Source organism: Seriola aureovittata, chromosome 5 (genome assembly GCF_021018895.1).
Source record: "Seriola aureovittata isolate HTS-2021-v1 ecotype China chromosome 5, ASM2101889v1, whole genome shotgun sequence".
NCBI lineage: Eukaryota > Metazoa > Chordata > Actinopteri > Carangiformes > Carangidae > Seriola > Seriola aureovittata.
Window position 1 is genome coordinate 5,431,972 of NC_079368.1, and position 16,654 is coordinate 5,448,625.

Consider the following 16,654-nt stretch of genomic DNA (forward strand, 5'->3'; position numbering starts at 1 on the left):
GACAAAAGCAGGTTTCCCATTTCAAGCCTCCGACCTGTGATTCTGAAACAGCCACTTTCACTAGCAGTATTTCTGTAGCTAATGGATTCAGCTAACATTAGCTCCATGTAACTCATAAAAATAAGTACCCAGTAAAAAGGATCTCTTAATGTGCACTTCATTGCTCCCTAAGTAATATCAAGTTAAGAGACTGAGGCTAAAGGTATACCTTCCAGTAAACAGTCAGCTGACTGTTTACTGGAAGCGTACAAGACATGGAAATATATTGCAGGGTAGAGCTTGTTAGTGTTACAGATAGCTCTTTTCTGTCGAAGTGCTTTTTGTGACGGGGAAAAAAAAAAAAAAACCAACAACTTCCCCAAGTTAGTAACCCTGCAGACTGTAAAATTCCACTAACAGAACCTGTCCAATTTGGAAAGTCTTTGGATAAGTGGTGTAACTTATCAGTCCACTCTTATCATTCATCAAGTCAATGAGTCAGTGAGTTACGGACATGAGTAATCCTGTTCTGCTGCTCAGCTGCTCATGTTTTCATAATTTGCCCTCAAAGAGATACAGCTGGATGAGGGATGAGGACCTACCAGGACTAACAGTACAAACGCAATGCTAACCTGGACACTGAGTTTAGCTCGAGTTGCAGGTATTTCACCAAATGCAAGAAAGAGCTGCTAACATTAGCCTAGACTCTGATAGCATCCAGGACCAGCTTTAACACAGAGCGGTAAATAACAAAGTAGATGTGCTCGTTGTGAATGGGCTTTTTTTTTTTTTTTTTTTTTAAATCATTACCTTTTAACCTCACAGAATAATGTATTTAGTTAATATGCTAACTCTTGACCCTGGAAGTAAAGCTAGGTTAGCCAGACAAGCTAACCAATTGCAGCCTACGTTACAGCAGGTAAACACACTGTTTGATCAGTTCTAACTCATTTTGTTCTTGTATTTTCAGTTTTCAAAAGGTGATTAAAAAAGACATCATCCCTCTGACTCTTTAAATGCAGATTATATCACTCTTTCTACATCCACCTTGCACACCACTAAAGGATAATCACTGTTTATCGGAGGAGTTTAGGGAATAGTCAGTTGCAACAACAATTCAAAGTTTTGTGAATGGAGGAGTTTCATCCCAGGATTAAAAAAACATCCAAATATAGTTTGTTATTTTTAATTACATGTTCAATATTCCCACAAGTCAAGGGCAGGGCAGATCTGAAGCGCATAAATCCTGGAGGAGAAGCTATACACAAAGACTTAACAAGATTAGATTAGAAAATTACTGAAATGTTACTTTTAAAAGACCAAATATGGGTCTCTCTGAGGAAGGTGGTCTGTGATTTCTTACTCTGAACATCTTGAAAAATACTTGCCCTGACCGGATATGTCACTGTAAACAAATTGCAGGGATGATGGATGTACTTTGTGGCTCTGAGATGTAACATCATCACTCCATTTGTTTGTTTTTATATGTTTTTGTAAAATTTCTTTTCAGCACAGAGGACATATTGAATATTGATTGAATTTGTGCAACTGCATGAAGTTGCACCACATTTTGCTATAAACATATACAGTATCTTAACCACTGTTTTTCCCACTGTAGCCTTAGTGGAGACTATATTTGTGCAACTGTTTGTTTCATTTGTTTTGCTTCAGGATTTTTATTCTAAACAGCGCCCACTTGGAGAAGATCATGTTTGGATGTGATAGCTTTTGGACTCCGACACAGGACATCAGCTACATTCTGCTGTTTTAGCTGAATGTAGTTTTTTTTAATATATATCACTAAATGAAACCATTTCATGTATGTCCTGTAAGAACCTTTATAGGATATGTACAGTTATGAGTCTTTAGCAATATGAGGAGGAAGAGGTCGTAGTTACTGCCATCTGAGTCTGTAGGAGTCAGTTATTCACTGTCAACTCCTCAGAACCCTTTTTATAAACTCTTATTACTATCTGGACCAAAAACCATTGGGCTGTGTCACAGAATGCATGGCAATGAGCGAACGATCAAATTATGTGTTTTCCAAAGAACCACTCGGTATAGTGGAGAGAACTGACTCAGTTGTCAAGGTAGTTCCAAATTTGGTGCGAGGCATTGTTTTGTCATTGATTCAGGGAGCTTGTTATGTTTTTAGGGTTTTTTTTTTTTTTTTTGCAAGTGAGAAAATGTTTTTTTTTCTGAAGCTAAATGTCATTTGTCTTTAATTCACTGTGACCCAATACAACTTCCATTTATCATGATCAAACAGTCATTCTTTTCCGTGTTTCTCACGCCTCTCTGCTGCAGTGACTCATTTTGATTATAATTACTCAGACTAATTGAGATTTACAATGACTTGAAAGGACAATGTTTTGCACTGACTTGGTCCTTGATTCCAATTTTGAATGTACAATTAAGATATTAAATGTGAAATCAAGATATTGTCATATGACAATAAAGTACTATGGGTTAATCTTTAGAAATCATTGGCCTTATTAAAATTGTTTTATTTACATTGCAAGTGCAGTGTGATATATAGGAGGAAAATAAGTAACAAAACTTACACTATGTAAATCTTCTGGTTACCGGATTATTTTGAATGTTGAAAAAAGTACACTTAAGTCATAATTATACCATGAAAACTTCTTTATAATTTGCATTTGCCATTATAAATTAATTTAACAAACTCCACTGAATCCATGGAAATGAAAAGTATTTTTTCCAGGTTCTAAAGGACAGATTTACAGTACAATTACAAAACATGGAAGAATGGAGTACTCTTATCTTTTATGTCCCTAGAGTTTCTAATATATTGTTTTTAAAAAAGAAAAAAAAGATTTGAGACTTTTCAGAGGAGAAACTCCACAATGGGATATATGAAGCCCTGAGTTATTAATAACAAAGTAACGAACAAAGAAGGAATAAAATGAAAAATAATAAAATGCTGGTTCCTGTCTAATGGATGACTTTATCAAAGATAACTAAAAGTCACTGGGGAATAGATTAGGGAATGAATCATTAGATCAGTTCATAACGGCATAATCTTCATTACATGACCTCGTCATCATCATTTTACTTGACTCATTGTTTCAGTTTTTCTCTGATTCCATCATGTAACACCTGAGGATGTCCTCAAAGATGTGACTAGTTCCTCTCCCAGAAATCCCTCATATTCCCAGCAACATGAGTAGGTGGCTGCGCACAGCTAACAGGTGACATGGAGGGGTTGTTACTCGAACAATACAGTGACGCATTTTCTGGTGAAGACATGAAAAACGAAGTATCAATTGGCTTTATTTAGATAAGATCGGTCTAAGGCTCCTCCCACCTCGGAGTGAAGAGAATATATTGTCCAACTGCAGGAAGAGGCGGGACAGTAGCCGAGGAAAAAACACCTAAATCACCTATTTCCAGGACTTTTTGGAAGAAGTTATCAAGAGAAGAACTTCTGCAACACATGCAAAGTGTAGACACATAACGCACGAGTCTATATCATCTCTGGAGGGGAACAATAACAGCTGCTGTTTTCTGAAAATTGTTATTTTTTGTGAGGAACAGCACACGTGAGAACATGTAAGGAGGTCGTGGTGAAGAGGTGACGGCTATGATGGATACACCGTCGATGGATCATGGAGTGGCGTGCGCGCCTGTCCTCCAGGGGCTGTGGGAGCACGTGAGAAACGGACAGGAGGAGATCCTGCTGTCACCTTACCTGCCTGCGTTGTGCGCCTTCCTGACGCATGTCCTGTTCTGCGCACCTTTCTTCGTGCTGGACGCGCTGGGCAGCGTCTGTCAGCAGGTCCGGTCTTGGAGGATCGCCGCGGGCTCGGGATCGCCGCCGTCTATCCTGCGGTGGTTTTACTGTTTCTGGAGGGTGCTGTTCAAATACCTGACCATCGTCCTTCCCGCCACCGCGCTGTTGCAGACCCTGCGGAGCCCCTCGTTACCGGCGCTGGCTCCGTCCTGCTGGCAGCTCTTTGTGGAAGTCTGCGCGTGCTTTCTGCTTTTTGACATGCTCTTCTTCATATGGCACTTCTCCATGCACAGGTGAGCAGCGCGCGCCTATGCTGAGTTAGAACTAACATCACCTTCACTCTGCTGTTAAAGAGTCTGCACGCAAATATCAGCTGTCGGCAACTTTGATCCAAAAGTATAACAACGAACCTGAACCCCACACAGTCTAAAGTATTAATGCTCACTCCATTGTCCCAACCAAGCAGGTCTTATTAATATTATTACATTTCTCAATTCCTGCTGCACTACAGTTAAGAGGGACATGTTTACCCCACTACATGTATCTCACAGTGATAGTTACTTCACATACTGACATTTTGAAAACCTTAGGACCTTATATAACACAGAGCACCCAGCAGTGTGTAAAATATCCAGAATCTGCTCCAGCTGCAATAATAAAATGATGTTTACATGTTAATGCATCAGTAATAATAATCCAGTAGAATAATACACAGTAATATTCTGATAGAAATGATTTTACCTGCATAGAGGGTGCTTTTACTTTTGTAATGCATGTAAAGTTTATTGAGGATAATTACACACTTTTGCTTTGGTAGATTTTAGATAGCAGGACTTTTACTTGTAATAAAGTATATTAAACTCTGTCCTGCGGTATTTCTACTTTAACGTAAGTAAGGCATCAGAGTTTGTCTTCCATCACTGGTATTTAAGAATGACGTACTGCTTCTCCACACTGAAATAATTGGTTCAATTCCATCTAAATCTCCAGTTTATGAGGAACAGATGATCTGTCTTGATGAACTGTGTGGGACAATGACAGATCTGTTCCTCCTGGCCAGGCACAGATTTGATAAATGACATTAAATGGGATTACAATGGCAAACAACAGACTGTGTTTTTATAAGGTAAGATAGCTCCACAGTTGACTTTTTATTTCACAATCACATCAATCGGGTTTATCTCTTATAGGAAAGAACTATAGGAAGAATACACATCACTATAGACAGACTGATGGAGATTCTGGTATTGTATTTGGTATATAATATGCACTTTTTAAAAAGAGTACTCCAGATTTAGTACTGTGTGTGGTGACTATCCTGACCTGATTTTAGCCACCCGGCTGGGTGCGGGAGAAGACCTTGGTTTAACGCGCTTCCAAGAATGGAGGTCGTGGCAATGTTTACTGTTAGATTAAGTTCTCCTTTATTAAAAAGTTCGGTTAACAGTATTTTTTATTGCAAAGGTGAAATTTGATGTAATGGCTGGCTTCCTGTGTCGGGCGTGTAAGCGTAAAAACCCTGCGATCTCTTCGTCACCCATGTCACATATAGACTACACCTGCCATTACCACCTACCACTACCACCCGTGATATGGCCTGACGTAACCTATAAACAACAATAAACACATAGACATAATAAATGGCTCCTACACTCTATATCCATAAAGTTGGATGAATTGTGCAGGATTGAGTACAAAAAAAGAAAAGAATTGTAAACACTAAAGCCGCAGAAGAAGCTGAGATATCCTGACTTTTAGTCCGGACTAATTAAGTCACTAACATTTTTTCTGAGATAACCTTAAAGGCGTCACTATGACATCAGGGAGGAGGAAGCTGATGTCCATGTGTAAATTTGGGGGAAGTTCCCCTTTAATCTGAACCTGTGTGTTTTGAGAGTTGCTGGTGGTAGCACTAATAGAAGTAGTAGAACTCATCTTGTAGTTAATAGACCACCACAGAGACACTGACATTACACTATTCTGGGAATGTTCTAGTGATTTTCCATTATGGTAACAGTATAAACAGAGGCAGCTGTTTTTGTATTCTTCTTCAGGGTTCCCTGGCTCTACCGTAACATCCACCAGCTGCACCACCAGCACCAAACACCCTTCGCCCTTGCATCCCAGGATGCCAGCTCTGCTGAGCTGCTGTCTCTGCTGCTGCTGGCTCTGAGCAGTGCCTGGGTGGTTGGCTGCCACCCTCTGAGTGAAGTCCTCTTTCATCTCCTCAACAGCTGGATGGCGGTGGAAGACCACTGTGGCTACAATCTGCCCTGGGCTCTGCACAGACTGCTGCCCTTTCTGGGAGGAGCCCCCTTCCACCAAGCCCACCATAGCCTGTACAACAGAAACTATGCTCCCTACTTTACCCATTGGGACCACCTCTTTGGCACATACTACGGATGAGTGCTGGATTCACATCCAGAGTGATGACACTGTTACATGCAGCAATTTGGGAGTTTACATATTCAGGCTGCATCTAACTGTCAAGATGCATTGAAGAATTTTTCTGCAGATTTTACTTACTCATGATCAGCTTTTCATATGCACACATAACAAGGGATATATCAACATTCACGTTGGACATTTCAGTAACATACAAGACATTGTACAAGACATAAAGGGGACATATTTGAGGTACGAAATATGCCCATTTCAAGCTCTACATTTTTATTCTGGGACTCCACTAGAGCAGCTTTGACTCTTTCACGGTTAACAAAAGTCTTAATTTATCTCTGTCTCTGCCTCCTATGAAGTCCAGTTGAGCCTCTCACTGAAACAGGCAGCATTACCTTGGGACTCCTTAAAAAAAAAAACCACTTCCTTTTGATTGGCAGAACTTCTGGAAGCCTGCCTGGAGTCAGCACACACAGCTGCTGAGAGCACTGCATCATCCTCTAACCAGTGTGGAGGTTCTGAGAGATACCTGTGAAACTACGTAACGTAACATAATTGATTGGAAATGAAACTTATCAAATCCATCCGTACATGTTTGAGCCTGAATCCGATCAGGAACATGGACGTGGACTGAAGCACAGCATGAACATCCTGCAGCAAAGATTACAGCAGGATGTTAGTAAACCTGCACCAACGCTTATTTACTGTACATACAAAGAGAATTTGCCCAGCAACAGGCTAAAACTAACCAAACTCTTCCCGGCCTCCGCTGTAATTAGCTCTGTTTGGGGGCCTAAAATGCACAACACAGGAACACGGGCACTTTAAGACACGTGATCACAAAATACCAAATGTAACTGACTGTATCTGAAATAAGTATACTGCATCATTCCCTAAACAGGACTATACATGTTAAAGTTCACTAAGATTCTGGATAAGTCTCATGCACCCAGCAGTGCTTGGTACCTGGTATGAATCCAGACAATGGTATTTGGAAGATCATGTCTATGGCTTGTCCTTAGCAAGTGAATGTAGCACAGGGATGAAAAACGTCCTGAACTAATGTGCAACTGACCTCATGACGTGGGTGTGTGTTTGAATGGAATTGTATGCTTTCATATTTTTGTAGGCGTGAGGCAGCTGATAGGTGACGGATTTCTTTTGGTCATTGCTGATAATGTGTGTAGTCAAGAGAAAGGCAAACTAAAAAGATTTCAAAGGCATAGATGGACATTTTGGATACTTATATACATATGAAAATGTGTTTAAAGTGAAATTATTTGTGCCCAAGCTGTTATGTAATGTTTAATTTGTACTAGCACAAGTATTTTGTAATGATCATGTTGAGTGCTATATTTGGTCATTCACACATGGTTGTAAAGTTTTTCCAAATAAAACCAACGTGGGCTTGATGAGCGTGAGAAAATATACAAAAGCAGGACACATACTGGTGCTTTGTTGTTCATCTCAGGTTCAGACTTGTGTTGCGCTGCTGTGTTTGGTGATTTGTATTTCATTGTCTCGAATGATTTGCTGCACAGGGATTTGATAAAGCAATCAAAGCCATGTAGGTTTATTTTTTTAGAAATCAGACACCTTTTAGGGGTAACCTGCTTTTTTATATAGAGGCATTGTCAACACATTTTAAATCCCATCATCCCTCAGAGTCAGCTGCGGTCATGTCAGGATCTGCATCTTGTTCAGTGCTCATGTTCTTTTCACACAAAGAACGATACTTAAGCGCATGAGATTGCTCAAGCTTCATGTACTTCATCAGAGATGAAGTACGTGTGACTCACCATGTGGGGCCTTGTAGCAATAACAAGCTTGTATTCTTACTCATTATTCATCATTATTCACTTCTTGTGTCTTTCTAAGCATGATTTTACAACACATAAACTGGACTTAACTCACAGGCAGCAGCTGATTTAATTTTGAGCATTTCTGATGAAAAGTTAAAGTCATTGAATTTAATGAAGAATGACAGTGTTTTTCTGTCCTGACTTGCCTTCAACCAGTTTTGCTGAGAAATCCTTTTGACGGTAATAACAACTTGGCCTGCATATTCACTACACCGAACATCTGCTTTTCATTACAGGCTCTTTCAATAGGCTTTTTGAAGTTTCGCAACATCGGAGTTGATCGTAAATTGTTAAAACGTGCTTCTACATTTGGAGGTACTTGCTCATATGAACATCATGTAGTGGCTGTGTAAATGCCTGGGAAATGAGGGAAGTCGAGGAACGAGAGAGAAATAAGCACTGGGTGGTGGTGGTGTTGCCAAGAGATGGAATGATAAATGTGACCCAAACCGGAAACAATCAGGCCCTATTACAGACCCCACGTCAGAGTCAGGGCGAGCCATGCAGTTCTGGATGACACACCAAAACACACGTTCACAGCGAGACACACGTCGACGTCCTGCAGCCAACATCATGCTGTCAGTCAGTGGAGCATTTTGAAGCACTGTCTGTACGTTGGGAACTGTCTCCTGAATGAATCACCAAGGTTATAGCCATAACAAACTGTGCAGCGTAACAACAGGCACACAGAATAAAACTCTGAGATGTCAAAACAAAAGAGAGAGGAAGCACAGGGCGCTCTGCAGCCAAACTTATCATCAGAGCAAATACTAAAGATTTCCCATTCATATTCCCTGAATGTTTTCCATTCAGTGACAAAGGCCAGATTCATATTTCTTCCACCATTCTGTAAATATCCAATTAGTGAGCCTGATATAGCCGAGGCTGCCTGTTGTCACAGTAACTGAGTTTCTTGCCCTCTGGTCTGTAGCCATTTTAAGACGACCTTCACTCCCATCTTACATGGGAGGTCAGTCAGTGCCCAACTTGTTTGCTTTCTGAAACATCTCGCTGCACTTGTCATTAGTAGGCTGTTGCCAAAGACTTTTCCTGAGGAAGCTTTAAGCCGCAAACATTACTGTAACAGGATTCAAGAGCTGCAACTTCGGCTACGATACACATTGTTTGGCTGCTTATAAATGTGAAATCTGTGTATGTACAGCACAGTCAACATATTAGATCATGTTGTCAAAGCTGGACACTTAGGAGGTAACACAGGCAATACATAGTCATTATTTTGTAACAGTGTGACAGGAATGACGTATTTTTGGAGGCCACCCCAGATGTTAACGTCACAGTGGTTCCTTGGAAAAAAAATACAATAGGATTCTTCCATTGGCTTTTAGATTGTTTGTAATCTCTTTTACAAACAAAAGTTCATGATACTTACATGTTTGTAAGATGATTTTTGAAGCCTAAATACACAAAAGCTAATGTTAGGCTATAAATTAACTACACCACGGTCGCATGACTTCAACGTAACCACCACTAAACTTCCAATTTGTAGTTTGATTTAGCTCTGACCTCTTCTACAAAAGCCTTTTACAAAGTTAGTAATAATTTGCAAAAGATTGGACTGGTAAGTAGATTGGTTTTGTTAGCAACTTGTTAGCAACTGGCCTTTTTAAGAGACATAAGAGTGTAAAGAAATCTGGGTATTTACTCACATATTTTATGTCGTAGAATAAAATGTGACACTGTCTTGAGCTTGTGTTAACCACAGACCTTGTTTCAGTCATTTCACCAAAAACCCATTCGAAAAACCCATAGACTTTGAGAAGAAGTGCTAAAATGCTACCTCATTTCCTGCTTTTAGGATTCTATGGCATTATTATTGTATTAGTTATAGTTGCCTGAGACATACAACTGTTACTGTTGCAAAAATCTCCGAAGGAAATGTGCTTATAGTGTTTGCTTTCTTGCCTCATATCTGTCGGTACACTCTGAAGCTACAGCTAGGAGACAGTCAGCTTAGCTTTGCACAAAGACTGGGAAACGGAAAACAGGGAAAAAAAATTAAGTTTACGTACCTCATATCTAACATACACACATGAGAGTGGTGTCAGTCTGACTGCAGGTAAGAAGGCAAATGAGCAAATATGTGGAACTGCATCCAAAGTAGATTAAGGAGTCAGTATTAACTCACTGCAGACCATGTTTTCTCTTAGATCTGTTCTACACTCACATGCTTGTCACAATCCAATCTGTACATCACTGTCTATATCTCACTGTGTGTTTTGATGTGTCTGTCTGTATCTTAATCTTTGAATTTCCTCCTTGACCTCACCTCCTGAGGTCTCACTTTTCATACAATGTGACACACATTCCTAACCACAAATAAGCAATAGAAAGTTTCACACATTTCAGAGGATGAATCTGATCTGTATCCTTTATTTACATCTTCAGTGTCCACTGATACATGGAAACAACAACACACTGCTCCTGTGATCTGGTTGAACACTCACAGAAAACGTAGTGAGAACAGAAAGAGATACGAGTCCAGATCTTTGTCTGCATCTGCTCGCCGTCAACGTGAGCAGCAGGCCATCCATTTTGTTCATTAGCGGATCCTCCACTCAAGTTTCCCATGGTTCTTTGTTTGTGTGTCATGTATGAACTGTGACCTGTAAGCTGATACTGTTGCAGCGACTGATCTGAATGTGAGCAGTGCATTATATCATTGGTCTTCTTCCTTAAAAATGGAAAAGAAAGGCCACAGACCAAGATGCTTTGATTAATTGTAAAGTGGAAAAGAGATCATGTACAAAAACAAATGAAAAACAATGTCAGTTTGTTATTTTAACTCCAAATATTTATGTTCATCTTGATATTAGTCAATCTTAACATGGTGTGTAAACTGAAAAAGTAAGAATCTGTTGTTGAGTAATAGTTAAGGCAACTTTTCATTTGAGATTCATCAATTGTTCTTTATTGTTGTAGAAACTGTTACCATTTCTCTTCCCAACAAAAATTCATTTTGTGCTGCAAATGCGTTGTCATGGTTACGAAACCTGCTCTACCCTAAGTAACTTACAAATTTACATATATATCTACTCTGTTGTAAAAATTAATAAATTAGAACAATAAATAGTCTTTTATTTGACACAAGCAGCAGAGGTATCAAAGGCTTATAACAAAAGAAAAGAACTGTATTTCCTTTAGGGATCCATAAAGGGAATGTGACAAGGTGACCCCCCTCCCCTCCCCACTCTTGGTTTTAGTTTACAGACAATTAAAAAGGCCATTTTTAACATAAAAGTGATGGATGACTCAGTTGAAGATATGTTGGCTTCATGTGGTGCTAGGTCAGTGGGTTGAGCCAGTTAAGATAGTTTGTTGCCTAGGAATGTGGTCAACCTCTGCCCCCTTGTCCTGTTCCACTCCCCTCAATCCCACCACCTCAAAAGATGCCCAGAATGGCATCCAGTTCTCCAAGCCTGAGTGGTGGCAAACATGTTTCTCAGTCGGCAACACCTTGCTATCGCTGTAGCTCGGGGGAGTGGAAAAGAGGCATGTGAAGTAGGGAAACAGGGTTGGGGAAGATAACCCTGCCACCGGGACCCCTGCACAGCACCTACGTATCAGGAGGCCGCAGGAGGCGGGAGGTGGGCCGACAGAGTTCATGTCTTGTCAGGTTGCCTCTGGGAGGTCATTTCACTGCACCAGGACACATGAAGTGCTGATTAGTGTTTGCATCGAGTGGGGAGGCCAGAGATAAGTTGAGAGGAAGACAGATGTCAGGGGGAAGTAGAGGGTGGGGGAAAGCCGGCCCACTAGTTCCCACCAGGCTGCGCACACAGTAGGATGTGCTTGGTTTGTTCCTTTGGTAAATCTTGTGCCTTTTTACTCGTGTTGGTATCACTATTGTTGACTCTAGATCTGCGGCACATTGTGTGTCCACTGTCCAAATGATGGGGACTGATATTCAACTTTGGCCGTGTAAGATGAAGTACAGTCTCTAACCCTTACACAGATTCCAACAGTCGTCCCTCTGGTGAAGACATTCTTGGCTTATCTCCTTGTCCAGCTTATTGTCTTTTCAGTGTCTTTCCTCCTACTGTAAGACTTTACGCAGAGCTCAGCTCTCTCAGAGCATGGACTATCTGCAGCCACACTCAGCCACCACCATGCCTTCAAACTTGTACTTGTAGGTGACCACGCCTGTGTCATCCAGGTACAGCAGGGAGATGGGGTCCAGCTTGGTGGGCACACAACAAGCTCGTGCTGCCTTCTGAGGACTGTTGATGTTGACCAGCGTCTGGACAATGGCATGCTTGGTGGGTGTGACGTGTTTCGTCAGTGGGAAGGAGCAAACGCCAGTGCACTCGAAGGCATCGTAACCAGTGGGTGCCAGGATCCAGCTGTCCCATCCGATGTCTTTGAACTCTACGTATAGAGATTGTTTCTTGCAGTGGTTGCCTTTGGCATTGCGACGAATGCGGGAGGCTGTGTCGTAGATCAGATTGGAGCGCATCTGGATGAGGTCCTCTTCGTCTGGCTCAGCTACTTCATCTCCCGCCTCCCTGTGCCTCCCCAGCTCACCCCACAGGCTTGTCCCCAGGTCATTCTGGAGAACCGTGTTAGAGGTTTCATGGTCAATCATCTCATTCAGCTCGCGCTTGTCGTCACGGTGATCACTGCTTTGGTCATCAGAGAAAACAATCAGCAGGGGTTTGTGTTTTTCCTCAGGGCTGGTGTCGATCTTCATGTCTCCTTCAGGTGGATCCGTGTCTTTGTTGTCTTCTGTCACACCTTGAACATCATCATTAGTCATACTGGCAATCTGCACTTCCAACCGGTGTGTGGTGCCGTGGTGAGTTTTGCGCCAGCGTTGAACAGCAGCGGTGAGATCGAAGGCCTCCCAGCTGTTATCGGTGCCGTAGACCTGGCGTGAGGCCAACTCCACCAGCTCTATCCGCTCCCCTCCCCCTCTGAATGCGTCTCCCCTCATGCTGTTCCCGTCAGTCATGTTGTCATCCAGGTCATGCGATTCCAGTTCATAGATTGTGACCTTGCGGTCGACACCGGCGTAGAGGTGGCGGTCGGTCTGAACGAGGGTGTAGAGGCGAAGCTCGGCCGCTGTGATGCGTTCATGATCGGGGACTGACACGTTGAAGAGGAGAGGATGACGCCTCACTCCTCCAACACCCACAACACTGGGAGATGAATCTGGGGAAGAGAAATAAGGAGTCCATGTCAAACCTCTGTACAGATTGTCTTTCTTAATGTCTTCAGAGTCCTGCAATATATCTTAACTCTTTCCAAACCTAAACCTAATGAATATTTGTTCTCATTTTCATCCTTAATTGGGAAACAAAAAACTTCTATTTAAACATAAAGAACCATTTTCATATGATCATTACCTTGCAAAGAGAAGTAACAAAGAACGGGGTTGTGGCTAAGGCTTGGACTCAATCAATTAAAATCTGGTTGGTATGTGCTTGAAGTCAGTCTACTTTAAAAATGTATGAAAGAAGACCTTCCCCCCAGTTTCACTATTATTTGGTCTTGCAGGCAAGAGTGTGATGAGTAAAATACAAATAATATTCGGATAAAAATAGTAGAAAATAAGTGAACTGTACCCTCATTTTTGAAGCTGCGGATGATGTTGGCAGATGGCATGGCTGTGTGGTCATTAGCGAAGCGGTTGTAAAGCTCCATCATGTACTCAGGCGGCTCTTCTCGTGCGCTCCCGGGAGGCATCGGAGGACCCGACAGGTTGAAAGTGCGCAGGAACTGTTCCTTCAGGCTCTCCAGCAGGCTCTGCATGTCCACGCTGCCGTCCTGCTCCAGCAGAGACAGATCCACCACCCCTCCGTGCCCGTCTCCCAGCCCTGGAGAGGGGCGATGCCTCTGATGGGTGCCTGAGATTGGGTTGCTCTCGCCACAGAGAGGCCCCTGAAGCAGCAGGGTGGAAAACAGCAAAACCAAAGTCTTGGAGCTGCAGTTGGTTCCCAGCTGAGAGACCCAAATGCTCGCCATGGGAAAAACAATGTGCTGTTGTCTATTTAATGCCCTCTGTGGTTGTCTCTGAATGAGCTGATGCAACAATAAGACAAAATGATTGTGATCTCTGGACCTGTTAATCCAAAGGTCAATTTAAGTAGTGTTCAGAAAGCTCTGGTTCCTGGCAGTAGTCGTTCGTGTTGTTGACCCTTGCACTGACCAGTGTGAGCCTCTCTGCAGGAGCGTGTATTCCTGCTGCTCTCCTCCAGATCTCACAGTATTTATTCTCATGCACACCTTTTGATGTCCTTTGTGACAGGGCGGCAGTTCCGGTGACAGGGTGGCCGAGGCTTGTCTTTGTCCGTCCGACTCATCTCTGTTGTGTCCTCTCCTCTGTCAGTCTCTGTCTCTGAGCTCTGCTCTGTTCTTCCCTGCTCTTTCTTTCTGTCCCTTATCTATGATATGGTGGGCTCTGCATTGCTCAGTGCTTATGGTCTCTTTGCTGGTGTGTGTGTGTGTGTGTGTGTGTGTGTGCGTGCATGCCCTCAACTTTGTGTGATGCACATGTGTTATCTCACAACTTCCTTAATGAGGATTTTGTAAACACTGTCCTGTAGCCTCTTCCTTGTGGAAGCGCTATTTTGTTTGGGTGGGTGCTCCGGGGTTGATATTCTTCATTTGTTTATTTGCTTTGTAAATGGTGGACTTCTGCGAGCAGCTGTCTAGGCTCCATTGAGCATTTCTTTTTGACAAAATACACCAAGGGTCTGTTGATCTTGTTGAATGTAACAGGATATATCTATTAGACAACACTTGTCCAAATGAAATTGAAATGCAATGGGGTGTGAGGCCTTAATGATCCAGAATGAGAGATACGGAGCTCTGGAGTCTTGAGACCATTTCAAGTAGCTCATGATGACGTAGTGGAGTAGCACAAAATAATCATTCATGTTCATTCAACAAAGCAACACTGTTATGTTACGCTAGCTGAAATGTTCTGTGTGCACTTCCTCTTCTGGTAAATGGACAGTGTCTGTGCACAAGAGGTTCCTTAAAAATGCAAGCGCACGTACGATGAGGGGTAGACAGAACTTTACAGATTAGAGCAGTGGTTCTTAAACTTTTACACATCAAGGACCCTAAACTGAAACTAATAAGATCACGGACCCCCATGTCATAAGATTTTTGCTTTTAGATGTTTTATGACAGAAAGTGTCTCAAAGCCATGACCAGAGTAGTCACACATTGTGTCATTGTGTTACTTATGGATGGAATTATAGTGAAAGTTCCTCTTTTCGCTGGGGACCTCCAGGTAGCCCCTAAAGGACCCCACCACTGGATTAAGGTGTCAGCAACAAGTGAAATGTGACGGTTACAGAAACTGGGTGACTCATGAAGACACCATCCCAGTCATCACTGCATGTATGGATATACTGTACATGGTGACACAGACTGCCACTGAGATGATGAGAATATCATTGACTCCTCTACATATTTGAATAACTGTCGATTCGTCATCTGAACCCTCGTCCCAGTACGCAACCGTCCTTCATTCCTGAGCTTCTTTGTGTGACCTGCAGATACACTCCTGATTGCGGCGCTGCACAGAGATGGGAAGGAATGAACTTTTTCCTGCCTCTGCCACTCATCTGCCAGGCTGACAGTTGACAGACGTGCTGTTATCTGTCGCTCTGTTAAACTGCTGCCACAACAGACTATCACATCTTCCTGATGTCCGTAAGAAGGCTTGATAATGGCAATGTCCTTTTTGCACACACACACACACAGACACACACACACACACACGATCAGGCCCCACCATATGGTCTCTATTATGGTGTAAGAAATGAGGATTTATGAAGAGGCCAGGGTTGCTATTTTTGAACTCAACCTTCCAACAGAGGATACTTGGTGCTGTTATGTGATATTTCCAGATTTCATGGTTTTCATCTTTGATTCATTAATGTTATGTTTTTTTGGGATAGAAGCATGTCGAAAACTAACTGCCCAATAAATTTACCATCTGTTTAGCTCCGATTTAGTCACCAGCTCCTGAGGGAAAAATCTGGCAGTTAAAAGCTCCTCTGTGTTCACTAGCTAGTTTCATTCCTTCGTCCGCTGGTTGGTGGGCAGGAAGCACACAGTTTATTTTGTTTTTTAGTTTTTTTTTTTTCCTGCTGTGTCTGGAGACGAGGTTGCTGAGAGTGAACCACAAGAGTAAAACTAAAGCAGTGAGCTGAAAGACACTGTGTACCTCATGGCTCCAAGCTGAGGCGACCTGCAGTGTCAGGTGATAACTCTCTGTGGATTTGTCATTATTACACACAGTCACTCCAGCTTTTGTTAATATGAAAAATATTGATTAGCACAGCTTTAATTAAACAGTTAAACTGCATTCACTGAGGTGAATAATAGACATATCTGCTTTTTCGCCGTTGCTCTTTAGCGTTGTTCAGTCGATCACACTCAAACATGCCAACAACTATTAGCTAGGTTCACATTATACTTGTCAAACATCAGCATGTCGTGACTAGATACAGTGTCACAGAGCCACAAGCCTGTCAATAAAGGCCTGATGTATCGGTTTAACCAACAAGCACACTGTTCACTGCGTCTCTTTCAGGCTCATTGTTTTTTCAATTGTATCCCGCTCTCTTGGCTTCTTGCCTGACTAAGGTGGTCATCAGTGAAAGGTACACTGATTAGTCTGTAGATA

General features: G+C 42.2%; 2 protein-coding genes across 2 annotated transcripts; one reads left to right on the forward strand and one right to left on the reverse strand.

Annotated features, from left to right (window-relative positions):
* The first annotated feature begins 3,267 nt into the window (after window positions 1–3,267).
* On the forward strand, window positions 3,268–7,696 carry ch25hl3 (cholesterol 25-hydroxylase like 3). The gene is made up of 2 exons (XM_056377379.1): window positions 3,268–4,026; window positions 5,788–7,696. Exons 1-2 carry the CDS (start codon window positions 3,584–3,586, stop codon window positions 6,137–6,139), a joined length of 795 nt encoding a protein of 264 aa, XP_056233354.1. The 5' UTR covers window positions 3,268–3,583; the 3' UTR covers window positions 6,140–7,696.
* Window positions 7,697–10,367: 2,671 nt separating this feature from the next.
* Window positions 10,368–16,567, reverse strand: bmp10 (bone morphogenetic protein 10). Its single transcript, XM_056377377.1, has 2 exons — window positions 13,575–16,567; window positions 10,368–13,161 (listed from the first exon to the last, which is right to left on the reverse strand). Exons 1-2 carry the CDS (start codon window positions 13,972–13,974, stop codon window positions 12,092–12,094), a joined length of 1,470 nt encoding a protein of 489 aa, XP_056233352.1. The 5' UTR covers window positions 13,975–16,567; the 3' UTR covers window positions 10,368–12,091.
* Window positions 16,568–16,654: the final 87 nt, after the last annotated feature.